This window comes from Tachyglossus aculeatus, chromosome 14 (assembly GCF_015852505.1).
Source record: "Tachyglossus aculeatus isolate mTacAcu1 chromosome 14, mTacAcu1.pri, whole genome shotgun sequence".
Taxonomy (NCBI): Eukaryota; Metazoa; Chordata; class Mammalia; order Monotremata; family Tachyglossidae; genus Tachyglossus; species Tachyglossus aculeatus.
In genome coordinates, this window is record NC_052079.1 from 48,813,939 (window position 1) to 48,829,355 (window position 15,417).

Genomic DNA, 15,417 nt, shown 5'->3' on the forward strand with positions numbered 1-15,417 from the left:
ACGCTGAGGCCAAAGCTCAGCTTGCTTCCTGCAGGAAATTCTTCAGGACAGGCCTGTGGGTGCCAGCTGAGCTCAGATGTCCTGACTGGTTTGGATAGATCCCTTCCATTCAGAATTAGTTTGGAGCATTAGCTGCAGTAAGAGAAGGGAGGTGGGGCAGGGGCTGAACAGAAAAGCTCTCCACTGAGGGAGGAACGGGGAGCCCACCAAAGAGGAGTCTTCTTTTCTTGGTCCTAGAGGCTGGGACACCAGGCAACCCCACCCTGGTCTCCCCACCCCTGCTCTGAAAGTCATTCGGCTGCCATCTTTGGAATCCAGACTCTGGGGATTCTCCGTGCCATCTGTCCCAGCTTAGGTTCCCTCTGCGGTGCCAAGCTCGGCCTCTTTAATAATAATAACAATGATGGCATTTATTAAGTGCTTACTATGTGCAAAGCACTGTTCTAAGCACTGGGGAGGTTACAAGGTGATCAGGTTGTCCCATGGGGGGCTCGCAGTCTTAATCCCCATTTTACAGATGAAGTAACTGGGGCACAGAGAAGTTAAGTGACTTGCCCAAAGTCACACAGCTGTCAATTGGTGGAGCTGAGATTTGAACTCATGACCTCTGACTCCGAAGTCCGGGCTCTTTCCCCTGAGCCAGGCTGGCCTCTTTCCTTCCCCTCACCCTCAACTCCCTTTCCCTCAAGTGCCTCACTCCCTCCTAGCTGCCAACATCGATGCCCGGGGCATCCCTTTATTTTCCCAAGGCTCAGCTGCCTCCTGGCAACAGGGTGAACCCCTGCTGAGCCCCCTTTCCGTCAGGCCGACAAATCACTTCCCGATCACCCACACCACAGCAGTTATCCTGGGTCTTGCCAGAGGCTTCCCACTCACCCCCTTGCCAAGTTGTCCTTAGACATGGGTCTGGAGAGGGCAGGTGGGGCTGGGGGTGGAGGGAACCACCAGCCCCTCTCTGAGTTCCAGGAGAAATCCCCAAGTTGGAAGGAGCACCGCCTCTCTCCTGGGCTTCAGGGGCCCCATCTGGAAGATGGGCTGGCCACCCTGGATGGTGGGACAGTCTGGGGCTTCTGGTTCATCATGCCCCCTGCCAGCAGGGAGCCGGGCACCCCTTTCCGCAGGTCCAGCCTGGGCACCGAAGAAGCCCCTATCTCTACCTCTCTTTCCCTTCCCACCTGGAGGCCCAGTTTAGACCAAGTGGGCTGGGTACTGGTTCTGCAGGTCCCGCAGAGATAGATAAGCCCCGGCATTCAAGTCTGGGCAGAAGGGAGCATCCCCACCAACGGGGGCCAGAGAGGCCGGGAGGCCGGCCCAGGGAAACGGAGGGTTGGTGCCAGCCCCGTGGGAGCTGGCAGAGGAGGGCCCCTCCCCAAATGGCTCAAGCCTCAGGACCGGGGGGGACGGGTCATCTGGGAGGAAGGGGTCGGGCCCGGACTGGGCCGGAGGAAAGGGGGTTGTGGCCTCCACAGGTTGCTGGGCTGGTTCCTGGGCCTCCCCAGCCTCCTTGGCCTCAAAGGAGCCATTCTGGAGGCCGAGGTGTCGGCCGGGACCCCCGGGTGGCCCTGAGGGGAAGAGCAGAGCATCCTCGCCGCTGGGGAACATGCAGTAGGAGTCATTGTCATTGGCCGACACTGGCCCTCCAGCGTCGGCGAAGGGCTCGTAGGTGAAATACACCTGGCAGGACTCGATCTCCAGGGCATCCGGGAGGTGGAAGAAGAAGTAGCCCTGGTTGGTGAAGCAGCTAGACCCAGAGAGGCCACTGGTGTCCGGAGGTGCGTAGGACTGGACCAGCTCCTTGGGCAGCAGGAGCCGGGGATCTTTGTCTTCTTTCTGCATCACCTCCAGAGGAGAGATCTCCGCTGGGCCCAGCATGAAGGAGGCCATGGAGAACGGGGAGGAGAGCCATTTCTGCAGGACAGAGAGGGGGTCAGGGTAGGGAGCAGGGTACTACTTTTCACCCCCACCTTGAGGCTTCTGAGAGATGGGATTCCCCCGGGACTGTGCTTCTCTTAGCTGCCCCTCTCACCACCACGCTGCCTGGCCTCATCCCAAGAGCCATAGACGCCTCTTCTCTTTTCAAAAAGGTATTTGTTAAGCGCTTATTGTGTGCCAGGTACTGTACTAAACTCTGGAGAAGATATAAGATGATCAGGTTAGACACAGCCCCTGTCCCAAATGGGGCTCATTTTAAGAATGAGGTAACTGAGGCACAGAGAAGATAAGTGTTTTGTCCAAGGTCATGCAGCAAGCTATTGTCAGAGCCTGGATTAGAACTCAGGTCCTCTGATTCCCAGAACTGTGCTCTTGCCATTAGGCCATGTCCCTTCTTTTTCTTTATGGTATTTGTTAAGTGCTCACTAGGTGCCAGATGATGATGATGGCATTTGTTAAGTGCTTACTATGTGCCAGGCACTGTACTAAGCGCTAGGATGGATATAAGCAAATCTAGTTGAACCCCGTGTGGGGCTCACAGTCTCAATCCCCATTTTCCAGATGAGGTAATTGAGGCACAAAGAAGTGAAGTGACTTGCCCGATGTCACACAGCAGCCAAGTGGTGGAGCTGGAATTAGAACCCGTGACCTGTCTACCAGACCCGTGCTCTATCCACTTCTCTGTGGTACTAAACTCTTTCAATAGGACTCTAGGCCCGGCACCTCCTCTGCTGTCTGTCTTGGAAAAGCACATGGCAGGGAGGGACTCAGAGCCCAAAGAAAACCCACAAAGAGGAAGAAAGGAAGGGAAGAGGCTTAAAGGTTAGAATCAGAGGGATGAAGAGAGGGAAGGTGAGGGAGTCCAGTGGCCAGAAGACCCGATTGTTGGGGATGGACCCCTCAGATGTCCATAACCATGACTTCCACCCACCCAACCTGTCTTGACAACAGGCCACAGTTGGCACGGCTTGGTACGGCTCAGCCGGGACTGGCGCCGGTGCCAGCCAGGATCACCACAACGGGAGAGGAGGAGTGGGCAGGGAAGGTCTGTTTATTGTTGCGCTGTACTCTCCCAACGCTTAGTACAGTGCCCTGCACACAGTAAGCACTCAATAAATACGATTGAATGAATGAATGAGTGAGTGGCAGGCAGTCAGGGCCACCCTGCCCAGTTCTCTCCCTTCAGGGCTGTGCTCTAAGGAGGAAGGAATCTCCCCATCCGGTCTCACTTCAAACCCCCAGTGGGTGCCCGGCCCGATTAGGGCTTGTCCAGATGGGATGGCAATGGTGGGCCACCCAGGATCTGGCCCAGGGAAACGGAGAGTTTGTGCCAGTCCTGTGGGAGCTGGCAGAGTTGGCCCAAGCCTCAGGCTTCAGGGGATGGGACATATCACCTGGGAGGAAGGAGCCAGGCCTGGGCTGGGCAGGATGCCAGGCTGGCTCCTGGCACTCCCTGACCTCCTCAGCCTCGAAAGAGCCATTCTGGAGGCCAGGGTGCCTTCTGGGACCTCAGGGTGGCCCGGTGGGGAAAAGCAAAGCGTCCTCACTGCTGGGAACCATGCAAGGACTCCACAGGGTCATCAGGGAAAGTGCTCTGCACAAAGTAAGTGCTCAATAAATACCAATGATTGATTGATTAATTGAAGAGCCAAAAGGGAGGGAGGTGGAGGAGTGAAATTTGCCCCTTCTTCCCTTCCCTCTGCCCCTTTAATCCTCCCCCTCGTCCTCTAGGCCTCACCTTCTTACTGACCCCTCCTCTGGATGCCATGCCTATTTCCCCACCCACCCACTGGACTCCCTTAGCTCAGAGGCCGATTGTCTGGGTCTGGAGGAAGCCAGGCGCTCGAGGTGCGGGCATAGGGGAGGAGCAGTTGGCAGGAGGGAGGGGAACTGGAGGGGGAGCAGTAGGGGGGAAAGGGGGTGGTCGAGTGGCAGGCCCGGCCAGAGGAGGAGGAGGAAGGGAAATGCGGGGGTGGGAGCATCAAGCAGGCGGAGAGCTGAGCTGCTCAGCTCTGCCCTGCCCCGCCTGTGGTCCCCGGCCGGGAGTGGAGTCCGGCTTCAGGCAACTGTGGTTTGCCACCCCCGGGCTGGTTTGGGCCAGGATGGAGGTGAGGGGCTGGGCGAGTCTGTGAGCCAAGTGACAGTTTGGAGAAGGTCAAACCGAAGCCGCCCCCGCTGGGTTTTCTCACGGCCCCCAACGGGACCCTAGAGGTGGGGAAGCGAGGACCTCGACCCCAAACCTGGTTTCCGGGGAGGGGTCCCCTCCCACGGCCCCCTCCAGCTCCTACCTGAAAGTCTCCTCCGTGCTGGGAGCTGAGCGGGGTGAAGAACTCCGAGGGGTCTGGAATTTGACACTTCAGCACTTTTTTGAGCCTGGAGGGTGGTTGGAAGGGGTGAGAGTGAGGAGGGCTGGCGGGGGGGAGAGGAGGGCCTTGTTTATGTCCCAACCCAACTGCCTCCAAGAGCCTTCGGCTTGTCCCCTTAAGGTGGCTGAGCAAGGGAATAATAATAATAATAATATGATATTTCTTAAGCTCTTACTACATGCCAAGCACTGGGGTACTAAGCGCTGGGGTAGGTAGTGGATAATAAACTTGGACTCAACCCCTGTTCCACATGGAGCTCAGTCTAAGTATGAGGGAGAGCAAGTATTGAATCCCCAATTGACAGATTTGGTAACTGAGGCTCGGAGAAGTTAAGTGACTTGCCCACAGTCATCCAGCAGGCCAGTAGTGGGGCTGAGATTAGAACCTGGGTCTCTTACTCCCAGGTCCAGACTCTTTCCTGGGAGGGGTTTGCAGGCCCTTTTCCCCCCTCCCCTGTCCCGCTGGCCACTTCATGCTGGGTCTCCAACTCCCTCTCCCCAGGATCCTCAATGGGCTGCAGGCCTCCCCCCCACCCCACCATTCCTACACATCCAGAGGGGTCCTACAGACCTCCCCTCGAACCCCAGGGTCTGAATTGGAGTCCTGTAGGCCCTGGCTGTTCCCAGGCCTGAAGAACTGGGTCTCAACCACCCATCAAAACTGTCCAAGATTTCTCAGGATCCTCTAAGAGCAATTTGGATGAGCAAAATCCACTTTCCCCTGGACCCTGCCCAGCAGCACAAAGATGGCCAGAAGCAGAGCTAGCAGTTCCTATAGGATCCTAGCTCCCCAGGCAGTGACCCCTTGGCTGCAGATGGCCAGCCCAGCTGAATGGAGACTGGATAGGGGAGCCGGGGAGCCGTGCTTTGGCTAGGATTGAGTGGGAATCTGGGGCAATGGAGGGAGCAGTGATAGGAGGAAGTGGCAGAACTCGACTCTCTTACCATTTTGGCGTGCACCATCTGGGGATGAGCATGGCTATGGTCACCAGTCCCAAGGCCCCGCATAGCCCCAGGATAAAGTTGAACAGCCAGGGTTGTGAGGGAGCTGGTTCTGGGAGGAAAGAGGAGAAGAGTCATGTAGGAAATAGGGAATAGGAATAGCTGGGCCCCGGAGCTAAGAGAAGGTAGGGGTCTGACTGAGAGACTACTTGCCCCCCAGTCTGGCTGTCTGACTCTCTGATCACTCTCCGTCTGGGTATCCTGGCATCCTTATTGCCATGCCATCAGGTCTCTGATGGCCCCTTCTTACTGAGGTCAGCAATGAACAGGATGGGTTGCTATATCAATGATGCCCCCACAAGAAGCTTTCTCCTCCCCTTCTCCCACCTCTCCGCTGTTGGTCAGAGCTCCCACGTGGTGCAGCTCAAGGTTTCCCAACACTAAATATGAGCTCCAGATAGGGCTTCAAAGAGGTCATTCTGCCCAGACTCCTGCCTCTAGGGCCATCTACAGCATCCTGGGAAGCAGGACCAGGCTCTGCTTGTTCGGGGGGAGCAGGGGTGGACAAGATGCTCTCCTCTCAAATTGCTCTCTGGGGTTGGGGCTTGTTCCCAGGATGCATCCTAAAGCAATCTCTCTTCCCAACCTGATCTTGGGAAGGGAGGTCCATTCCTAACCCTCATCCCTGCCCTTTGCTCCATCCCTTCCCTGCTCAGGTATGTGGGTCCTGCCAGCACCCGCCCTTCCCCAGGACCTCCTCTGTACCTTCGGGATCGGTCTGGAACACAATGGCTTGGCTCCAGAAGCTCCAATGCCCCAAGTACTCTGCACTGGGCTTCCCGCGGACCTGCGCCTTGTAGCGCGTGTCTGGGGAGAGGCTTTCGATCTTAATCCACTCCTGGGGCTGCTTGAGGAACAGGGTCTTCGGGGACTGGTGGAGGAAGCCAAAGGAGATGAGGATGAGACCCCCTAGCTGGCCGAGGGTCCAGCCCCTCCCCTACCCCAAGTGGGAGAGAGATGGCTGCAATCACGGTGGGGGAGAAGCTGGTTTGGCCCACCCTGCTGCCGCCCTTCACCACCTTTCCCTGCCCTGGCTATCTCCACTACCCCAAGCTGCTCCTCCGTGTTCCCGGGGTCGGGGTTGAGGCTTCTATCATCCCCTCCCTACCACCCCGGCAGGTCTCCTACCCTCAGGCCCATGTTTCCTATTTCTCTCCCCCTTCCTCTCCTGTCCTAAGCATCCTCTGCTCAACCAACCAGGCCCTCTGCCTCTTGTTCTAGATTCCCCCAAATCCCTCTCTCCTCCTAGGGCCCTGCCTCCCATGGTTTCAGGAATGGACTTGTCCAGCCTTGGAGGTGCTATTTGGGAGTCACTCAGTCAATCAGTCAGTCCAGCAGTATGTCTGTAAGTCCCTCCACCAATCCGCCAATCGGTCAGTCCATCCGTCAGCCAGTCCATCAGCAAGGCGGTCAGTCAACCCACCAGCCAGTCAATCCATCTGCCAGTCAGACGATCTGTCATCATTTTGTGCATATCGAGCATGCACAGCGTGCTGAGCCCTAGCTTTAGTGGACAAGAATCTTCCACTCTCTCCCTTGGGTAGTTGTCCAACCGGAGATACCCGGGCAGCCTGGGAATGAGGGGGCCGGAGTGGGACTTGGAACTTCAGGAGCCCAGGAGTGGTGGCCCGGGGCTGGGGTGGGGGTGGGGGTGGGGGTTGTACTCACCGCCCCCTCGTCGGACAAAGCCCAGTAGCGCACTTCAAATTCCAGGTATCTTCGCAGGTAGTGGGAGCATACCCTGAGTTGCCACGTGAAGTTGCAGCTGTGGGTGTCCACGTAACTCAGCTGCAGGTTCTCGGGAGGTATCAGGCGGACTGAGAAGGGGAGAGGTGACCCGCGTTACTCCACGGGGGGTGTGGGGGCAAAGGAAGGGCCCCTGCTCGGGTCAGTGGGCCAAACGATGGCCGGAGAGCGAGTCAGAGCCCTGGTTTTAGTCCCACCCCGGCCAGGTGGCTTGACCTCTCTGTGATTCAGCTTCCTCATCTGTAAAATGGGGATGGGATGGCCTGCCTCTTCCCACCTCCTGGGATTAATAATAATAATAATAATAATGATGGCATTTATTAAGCACTTACTATGTGCAAAGCACTGTTCTAAGTGCAGGGGAGGTTACAAGGTGATCAGGTTGTCCCACGGGGCGCTCACAGTCTTAATCCCCATTTTACAGATGAGGTCACGGAGGCACAGAGAAGTTAAGTGACTTGCCCCAAGTCACACAGCTGACAATTGGCGGAGCCAGGATTGTCATGAGGCTAGAACGGGGCCACTGAGGAAAAAGTCCTTCTAGACTGTGAGCCCATTGTTGGGTAGGGACTGTCTCTATCTGTTGCTGAATTGTACTTTCCAAGTGCTTAGTCCAGTGCTCTGCACACAGTAAGCGCTCAATAACTATGATTGAATGAATGAATGAATGAATGAAAGGACTTTGGAAAGATAACAGCCATGTTGGAATGATGGTCTCCACCGCAAATGCCAAAGGGTCTGGGCACCAGGGCCAGGCCTCAAGAGAGACCATTCCCAAGGGTCTGGGATCCAGGGAGGAGAAGATATAGGGGAGCAGCAGGAGATGGGGCTTGGAACGCTGGATCCCAGATGTGTCACAGGCAAGGGCTGGTGTCAGTGTCCACGGCCGCGAACCCAGGGTGGGGGCACGGGGAGAGGCTGAGGCTGCCTCCATGGCTGACACCTGGCAGAGAAAGTCTGGGAGACTGCTGGCCGGGGGTGGAGGGAGTGGGCAGGACCACCCTTGCTCCCCTGACCCGTGGTCCCTAGGAGCCGTGGGTGGCCCCTGGGCAGCAGAGTAGGGAGGGTCATGGGGCAGCACTGGGCTAAGCCAAAGAGGTTGGAGGAAACATGAGGTCAGGCTCCTCACCCCAGCCCTGCCCCCTGCAATCACAGGACCCCCACCACCCAAGAATGCCCCGAGCTCCCACTGATTCCCTTCTCCCAGGCAGGGGACCCAGGAAGGATGTGAGGCCTGAGGGGAGAGCAGAGGTCAGCCAGGGCTTGGGGGAGCTGGAAATCGGAAGGAGGCACGCCCTCCCCACACCCTCAGACCTTCACTCACTCTCCCTAAAGGGCGTCAGCTTCTCCATCACATTCCCTCTCCAGTTTTCGCATGTCACCTTCAGGCTGACTTCCTCCACTACCGCCAATGCTTGAGCCTGCCAAAAGGGATGGAAAGGAGGGGGTCAAAGTGCCCCCATCCCGGCCCAGGGAAGGAAAGGAGCACAGGGAAAGAGCTTGGGGTTGCTGATGAGCAGAGAGAAAACTGTCCGTCCCTAAGACCAGTCCACCGCATCTTTCTCTTCCTATGGGCTCAGAGCTCTCCCTTATATAGGGTCCTGTGGGGCTTCATCTGTCACTCAATCAATCGTGTTTATTGAACACCTACTGTGCGCTGAGCACTGTGCTGAGTGCTTGGGAGCAGGCAGCACAAAGACCCACTATCCCTGCCATCACATGGTAGAAGAATAATAATTATGGCACTTGTTAAGCGCTCACTATGTGTCAAGTAGTGTTCAAAGCACTGGACACTGTGGAAAGAGGTAAGGGCTAGCATGCTCTTCGTTAGATGGGGAAACTGATTAAGATTGTGAGTCCCACATGGTACTGTGTCCAACATGATTATCTTGTATCTACTCCAATGCTTAGAACAGTGCCTGGCACATAGTAAATGCTTAAAAAAACATAAAAAAAGAAATACTCATACTATTATTATTGTTGTTAAAATTAAATCATCCTCCCTCTCCTCACCCTGGCAGTCCACCCCGCTCCTTGCCACCACTTACATTTACATCTGGATCCAGGATCAGGTTGCAGCTGAAGGACTTTGACCCCATGGGAAGCAGATTGCAGACAGCTATCTTGTCTCTGAAAAGAGAGGAATCTAGTCTTCAGGCAAGACTTTCAGGGCAGTGGCGGGGTGGTCCCTAGCACCTCAATAATTTTTCTGTGGAGTCGGTAGCAGTAGGGTGGAAAGGAGCAGGGGGGACCCCGAGTGTTTTGGTTTGACGTGGATAATGTGCAAGTCCCGGGCAGAACGAGGTACCCCAGAGGCCTTTTTCTTTCTGAGTCAACAGCTTGGGTGCTTTTTGCAACCGGACTGCAGTCCAGACCCCAGTGATCTTCAGCCCTGGAAAAACCTTCTGAAGCTGTGGGCAGCAAAGAGGATGAGGGAGCCTGGAGGGAGAGGGGAAGGGCGAGGATGGGGGACGGAAGAGGACAGAGACAACGCAGCTCTTACTTCTCACCTATATTTTGTTCTGGCCATGAGTGAGCATGACCCCAGCTCCGTGAGCTCGGCCGGGACCCAGGTACAGGATATGTTGGCTCTTGAGTCATAGAAACAGGTGAGGCTCGAAGAGGCTGTCAGAAGAATGTAGACTTTTAAAGAAAGCAACTCAACCTTGCCCGATACCTCTCTTGCCTCTCTTTCCTTTCCCCCTTTCCTCCCAGTGGGTCTCCCATTTCCCTTCTCCTCGTTTCTCCTTTTCCACCCTGACTGTGAGGGTCATTTCATGTTCCTTTATAGACTGTGAGCCACTCAGGGCCAGAACAAACACCTCTCCCCCAGCGCTGTTCCCCATTCTTGGAAAAGGCAGTGCGGTCTGTCAGAAAGTGCCTGAACCTGAGAGTGGGAGGACCTGGGTTCTAATCTCGGAACTGCCCCAGGCCCGCTGTGTGACCTTGGGCAAGAAACTTCTTTCTCTGGGCCTCCTTTTTCTCAACTGTAAAATGAGGATTCTGTTCCCGTTGTCCCTTCTACTTAGACTGTGAGGCCTATGCGGGGCAGGGACCGTTTCCGATTTGATTCTCTTGCACTTAGAACAGTGCACGGCATATAGTAAGCACTTAACGAATACCAGGCTGATTGTTATTATCTGAAGTTCAGGAGACCAGTGAGACTTCTATAAGCCGCCATGATTCTCATGTCTCCTCTTATCTCTCCGGTCGTTCATTCTCAGTCTCTTTTGCAGGCTCCTCCTCCCCCTCCCATCCCCTTACTGTGGGGGTTCCCCAAGGTTCAGTGCTTGGTCCCCTTCTGTTCTCGATCTACACGTACTCCCTTGGTGACCTCATTCGCTCTCACGGCTTCAACTATCATCTCTACGCTGATGACACCCAGATCTATATCTCTGCCCCTGCTCGCTCCCCCTCTCTCCAGGCTCGCATCTCCTCCTGCCTTCAGGACATCTCCATTTGGATGTCTGCCCGCCACCTAATGCTGCTGCCCGGATTGTCTTTGTCCAGAAACGCTCTGGTCATGTTACTCCCCTCCTCAAAAATCTCCAGTGGCTACCAATCAATCTGCGCATCAGGCAGAAACTCCTCACCCTGGGCTTCAAGGCTGTCCATCACCTCGCCCCCTCCTACCTCACCTTCCTTCTCTCCTTCTACAGTCCACCCTGCACCCTCCACTCCTCAGCCACTAATCTCCTCACCGTACCTCATTCTCGCCTGTCCCGCCATCGACCCCCGGCCCACGTCATCCCCCAGGCCTGGAATGCCCTCCCTCTGCCCATCTGCCAAGCTAGCTCTCTTCCTCCCTTCAAGGCCCTACTGAGAGCTCACCTACTCCGGGAGGTCTTCCCAGACTGAGCCCCTTCCTTCCTCTCCCCCTCGTCCCTCTCTCCACCCCCCCATCTTACCTCCTTCCCTTCCCCACAGCACCTGTATATATGTATATATGTTTGTACATATTTGTTACTCCATTTATTTTACTTGTACATATCTATTCCATTTATTTTATTTTGTTAGTATGTTTGGTTTTGTTCTCTGTCTCCCCCTTTTAGACTGTGAGCCCACTGTTGGGTAGGGACTGTCTCTATATGTTGCCAACTTGTACTTCCCAAGCGCTTAGTACAGTGCTCTGCACACAGTAAGCGCTCAACAAATATGATTGATGATGATGATTCATTCATTCAATCGTATTTATTGAGCGCTTACTGTGTGCAGCGAACTGTACTAAGCACTTAACAAAAACCACAATTTATTTTTTTATTTTTTTACTATTACTACTACTACTACTAATAATAAATAATAACAGTAACTATAATAGTGGTACTTTTTAAGTCCTTATTATATTCCAGTCACTGTACTAAGCACTGGGGTAGATACAAGATAATTGGGTTGGACCCAATTCCTGTCCCACATAGGGCTCACAGTCTTAATCCCCATTTTATAGATGAGGTAACTGAGGAATCTCTGACCTCTGACTTCATATACATTGGCACTCAGAAATGAATGACTCTGTCCAGGACCAAACAACCTTACAGCTTCTATGTTGGGTCTCCAACAGAGTCTCAATGCCTCTTATCAAACCAAAGCAGCCTGTCTCTGTTCTGATCCCTTTTCCCCACCCCGCCCTTGCCCCGTTTCCCCTTCAGCTCTCTCTGGAAGATCAATCAATCAATCAGTCATATTTATTGAGCACTTATTGTGTGCAGAGCACTGTACTCAGCGCTTAGGAGAGTACAATATAACAATATAACAGACATATTCCCTGCCCACAGTGAGCTCACAGTCTAGAGACGAACTTACAGTCTAGAGATCAGGGGTTCCAGGCTTCCCGCCAACTGCTCGCCAGAGGGCTACCCCTGCCTCAGGGCAGCTCCGACCTCAGCCCTTCCTTACCATTCGCAGCTCCAGAAGCCCAACCCCAGGTCAGGAGGAGAAGGAGGAGGAGGGAGACGATGGCAAGCGACCACTGAGAAAGAGCTGAAGCCTTCATAGCTGCTGGGTTGAACTGGGAGGAGAGGCCCTGGAAAAGATAGGACACCCCAACCCCCGGCACGGATCATCAGTCACTTAGCTTGGCGATAAGTGGAGGTGGGCTTTCCAGCAACCTCTACCCCCCTTAAAGTCCCCAAAGAACTTAGAGAAGCAGCATGGCGTAGCGTATTGAGCACGAGCCCAGGAGTCAGAAGGTCACGGGTTCTAATCCTGGCTCTGCCACTTGTCTGCTGTGTGACCCTGGGCAAGTCACTTTATTTCTCTGGGCCTCAGTTACCTCATCTGTAAAATGGGGATTGAAGCCTGTGAGCCCCACATGGGACAAGGACTGGGTCCACCTTGATTTGGTAGTATCCACCCCAGTGCTTAGTTCTAGCGCTGAGCCCCACATGGGACAGGGACTGTGTCCAACTTGATTTGCTAGCATCCTCCCCAGTAGTTAGTACTAGCACTTAATACAATCTGTTGTATTGATGGAATAACCCACTGTTTGATGCAGCTTTATAAAAGCCACATATATTCAGATTCCTTTGTAAGCACAGGGGGACCCCTAAATTACAGTTAAGATGCATACAAAAATTTGTGGTTCTAAATAGAAGAAAATGGACACCTTAACTATCCAACAAAAATCATTTATTGTGCAAACTGACCGTTTTAGGGCAATCCAGATGCCTTTTAACACTTTTAACTTGAACTTTAAACTAAATGCCTGGCAAATAGTAAGCGCTTAACAAATAACATTACTATTATTATCATTAGAACTGAAACCCCTCAGTGGGGTGATTGAGAGGGTCATCTGAGTCACTGTGAGTTTTGTTGTCCGTCTCCCCCTTCTAGACTGCCTCCCCCTTTTAGACTGTGAGCCCACTGTTGGGTAGGGACTGTCTCTATATGTTGCCAATTTGTACTTCCCAAGTGCTTAGTACAGTGCTCTGCACATAGTAAGCGCTCAATAAATACGATTGATGATGATGATCCACCCCTCTGCCTGTGGGCTGGATCACACTCTTCCAGATGGAGGACACAGGGGATGTGGCTCTAGAACCCCTTTTTCACAAAGCATCCCACAGCCCCGACAATCAGGAAGTTCTCATTAATGTCTAATCCAAAACTTCCTCCCCCTCTAGACTGTAAGCTCATTGTAGGCAGGGAATGTGTCTGTTTATCGTCAACTTGTACTCTCCCAAGTTCTTAGTACAGTGCTCCGCACACAGTAAGTGCTCAACAAGTATGATTGACTGACTGACCTTCCTGCCGCATGCTAGCTCTTTCCCTCTCATCCTGCCCTCTGGGGCATCAGGACAGCTGTTCCTGATCACTTCTCCGATAACGTCAGGTGGACATGAAGACCATTGGTTCCCAAGCCTTCCAAACCCCTCGCTTTCCCCTCCCTCAGCCTCCTTCCCTCCAGGCTGGGGGATCCAAGCTTTCCTCTCAACCAACCTTTCCTCTCAGGCCTATTCTCCATCTGATCAGTCCACCAGTTAATCAATCAAATCAATCAGTGGTATTTATTGAGTGCTTACTGGGTGCAGAACACTGCACCAAGCACCAGGGAGAGTTCAGTAGAGTGGGTAGACATGATCCCTGCCCTCAACGGGTTTACAGCTTACTCTGTGCAGGGCACTGTACTGAGCTCTTGGGAGAGTCCAACAGAGTTGGAAGATACAATCCCTGCTCTCAAGGAGTTTACAGGCTAACCAGTTCATTCTCTACCTGACCCACATGCATCTTCCCAGTAGATCATAGAAGCAAACACAGAGAAGCAACGTGGCTCAGTGGAAAGAGCACGAGCTTTGGAGTCAGAGGTCATGGGTTCAAATCCCAGCTCCACCAATTGTCAGCTGTGTGACTTTGGGCAAGTCACTTAACTTCTCTGTGCCTCAGTTACCTCATCTGTAAAATGGAGATTAAAACTGTGAGCCCCCTGTGGGACAACCTGATCACCTTGTAACCTCCCCAGTGCTTAGAACAGTGCTTTGCACATAGTAAGCGCTTAATAAATACCATTAAAAAAACAGTCTTTCCTAGATTGATTGCTTTGCCCCATTTTCCCCTCCAGCTTGGCTGCATTTTATGTCTCTAACTGTTGGAGCAAAGCTGAAACTATTGATTAAAGACCGTAAGGGCTATTGAAACCCTATGGCCAATTCTTTGGCCTGGGAGAAGAGAAATCCTGTTTTCATCCTTGTGCTTGGGGCATCAGGACATGAATGCTATCACCCTTCCCCTCTCCCACATACCCCTTTGTACCATATATTAACAGATTCTGCTGCGTGGTGGGGGAGACACTGGGAGATGAGGAGCTGATTTTCCCAATCAATCATGTTAATCAAACACTTGCTGTGTATAGAGCACAGCGTACAAAGCGCTTGGGAGATACAATATAAGAAGTTGGTAGGCACATTCCTTGCCCACAAGGAGCTTAAATCAGGAAGAATAGGAGCTCCGGCAATTACCTTTAAATGAAGAGGTGCCACAGAGCAGTGGTGAAGCAGTCGACGGAATCCTTCTGAACTTTCTTGGTCTCTATTCTTGTGGGGGCCGTTGAAGTGTCGGGCGACGTGGGACCACTCTTTTTAGCCCCCCCATGCCTCAGCTGCCTCATCCATACAGGGGAAGAGCCGCGGAGGAGCAGATGAATGCTTAGCGGAGGGGTGCCCACAGGCCCTGCTCTCTCCAGCTGAGAAATAGTCAGGAAGACTTTTAGGGGCTCGGGGACAACCTGAAAGGAGAAAAGAAGTAAACTTTCAGGGAACGCTGGAACACAATCAGAGTTCGATTTGGGCCAACGAGAGGCTTGTTTTGCCCAGTTCTGGGACTGAGTCCACCCAACCAGTGGTCGGGGTAAGAGCCAGGGAGAAGGGAATGCCCCAAAGTGCTATAGGGCATGCTGAGATCACTTAGTGGAAAGAGTACGGGCATGGGAATCAGAGGACTCGAGTTCTGATGCCAGCTCCACCACTTACCTGCTGAGTGACCTTGGGCAGGTCACTCAGCTTCTCTGCGCCTCAGTTCTCTCATCTGCAAAGTGGGGATTCAATTCCTGTTTTCCCTCCTACTTAGAATCTGAGTTCCAAGTGGGACTTGAATTTTTTTATATCTACCCTTTTGTTTATTACAGCATATAATAATACTACAGTTATTATAATTATTATCACCATCCCTGGGGTTTGCAAGGTGAGCAGGAGTTGAATGGCTTTCTCCACTGCCCCATAATCTTGCCATCAGGCAATAGGGAGATATCTGCGGGCAGGAGGTGTTGGAGAGGGAGTTCTGGGAGCTGGAACAGGCCGGGGAGATTCCCACTCCTGCCCTTCATGGGCAGGTAGTTCCACCCAGGTATTGCCCTCCCGAGAAGGTCAGCCGGTCAGTCAGTC

The 15,417-nt window shown here is 53.4% G+C and overlaps 1 protein-coding gene across 1 annotated transcript; it reads right to left on the reverse strand.

Annotated features, from left to right (window-relative positions):
• Positions 1–908: 908 nt before the first annotated feature.
• IL2RB (interleukin 2 receptor subunit beta) lies at positions 909–14,746 on the reverse strand. Its single transcript, XM_038756710.1, has 10 exons — positions 14,497–14,746; positions 11,939–12,065; positions 9,556–9,670; positions 9,094–9,175; positions 8,370–8,466; positions 6,968–7,116; positions 6,005–6,170; positions 5,243–5,351; positions 4,221–4,305; positions 909–1,908 (listed from the first exon to the last, which is right to left on the reverse strand). Exons 2-10 carry the CDS (start codon positions 12,033–12,035, stop codon positions 1,189–1,191), a joined length of 1,620 nt encoding a protein of 539 aa, XP_038612638.1. The 5' UTR covers positions 12,036–12,065; positions 14,497–14,746; the 3' UTR covers positions 909–1,188.
• Between the last annotated feature and the right edge of the window lie 671 nt (positions 14,747–15,417).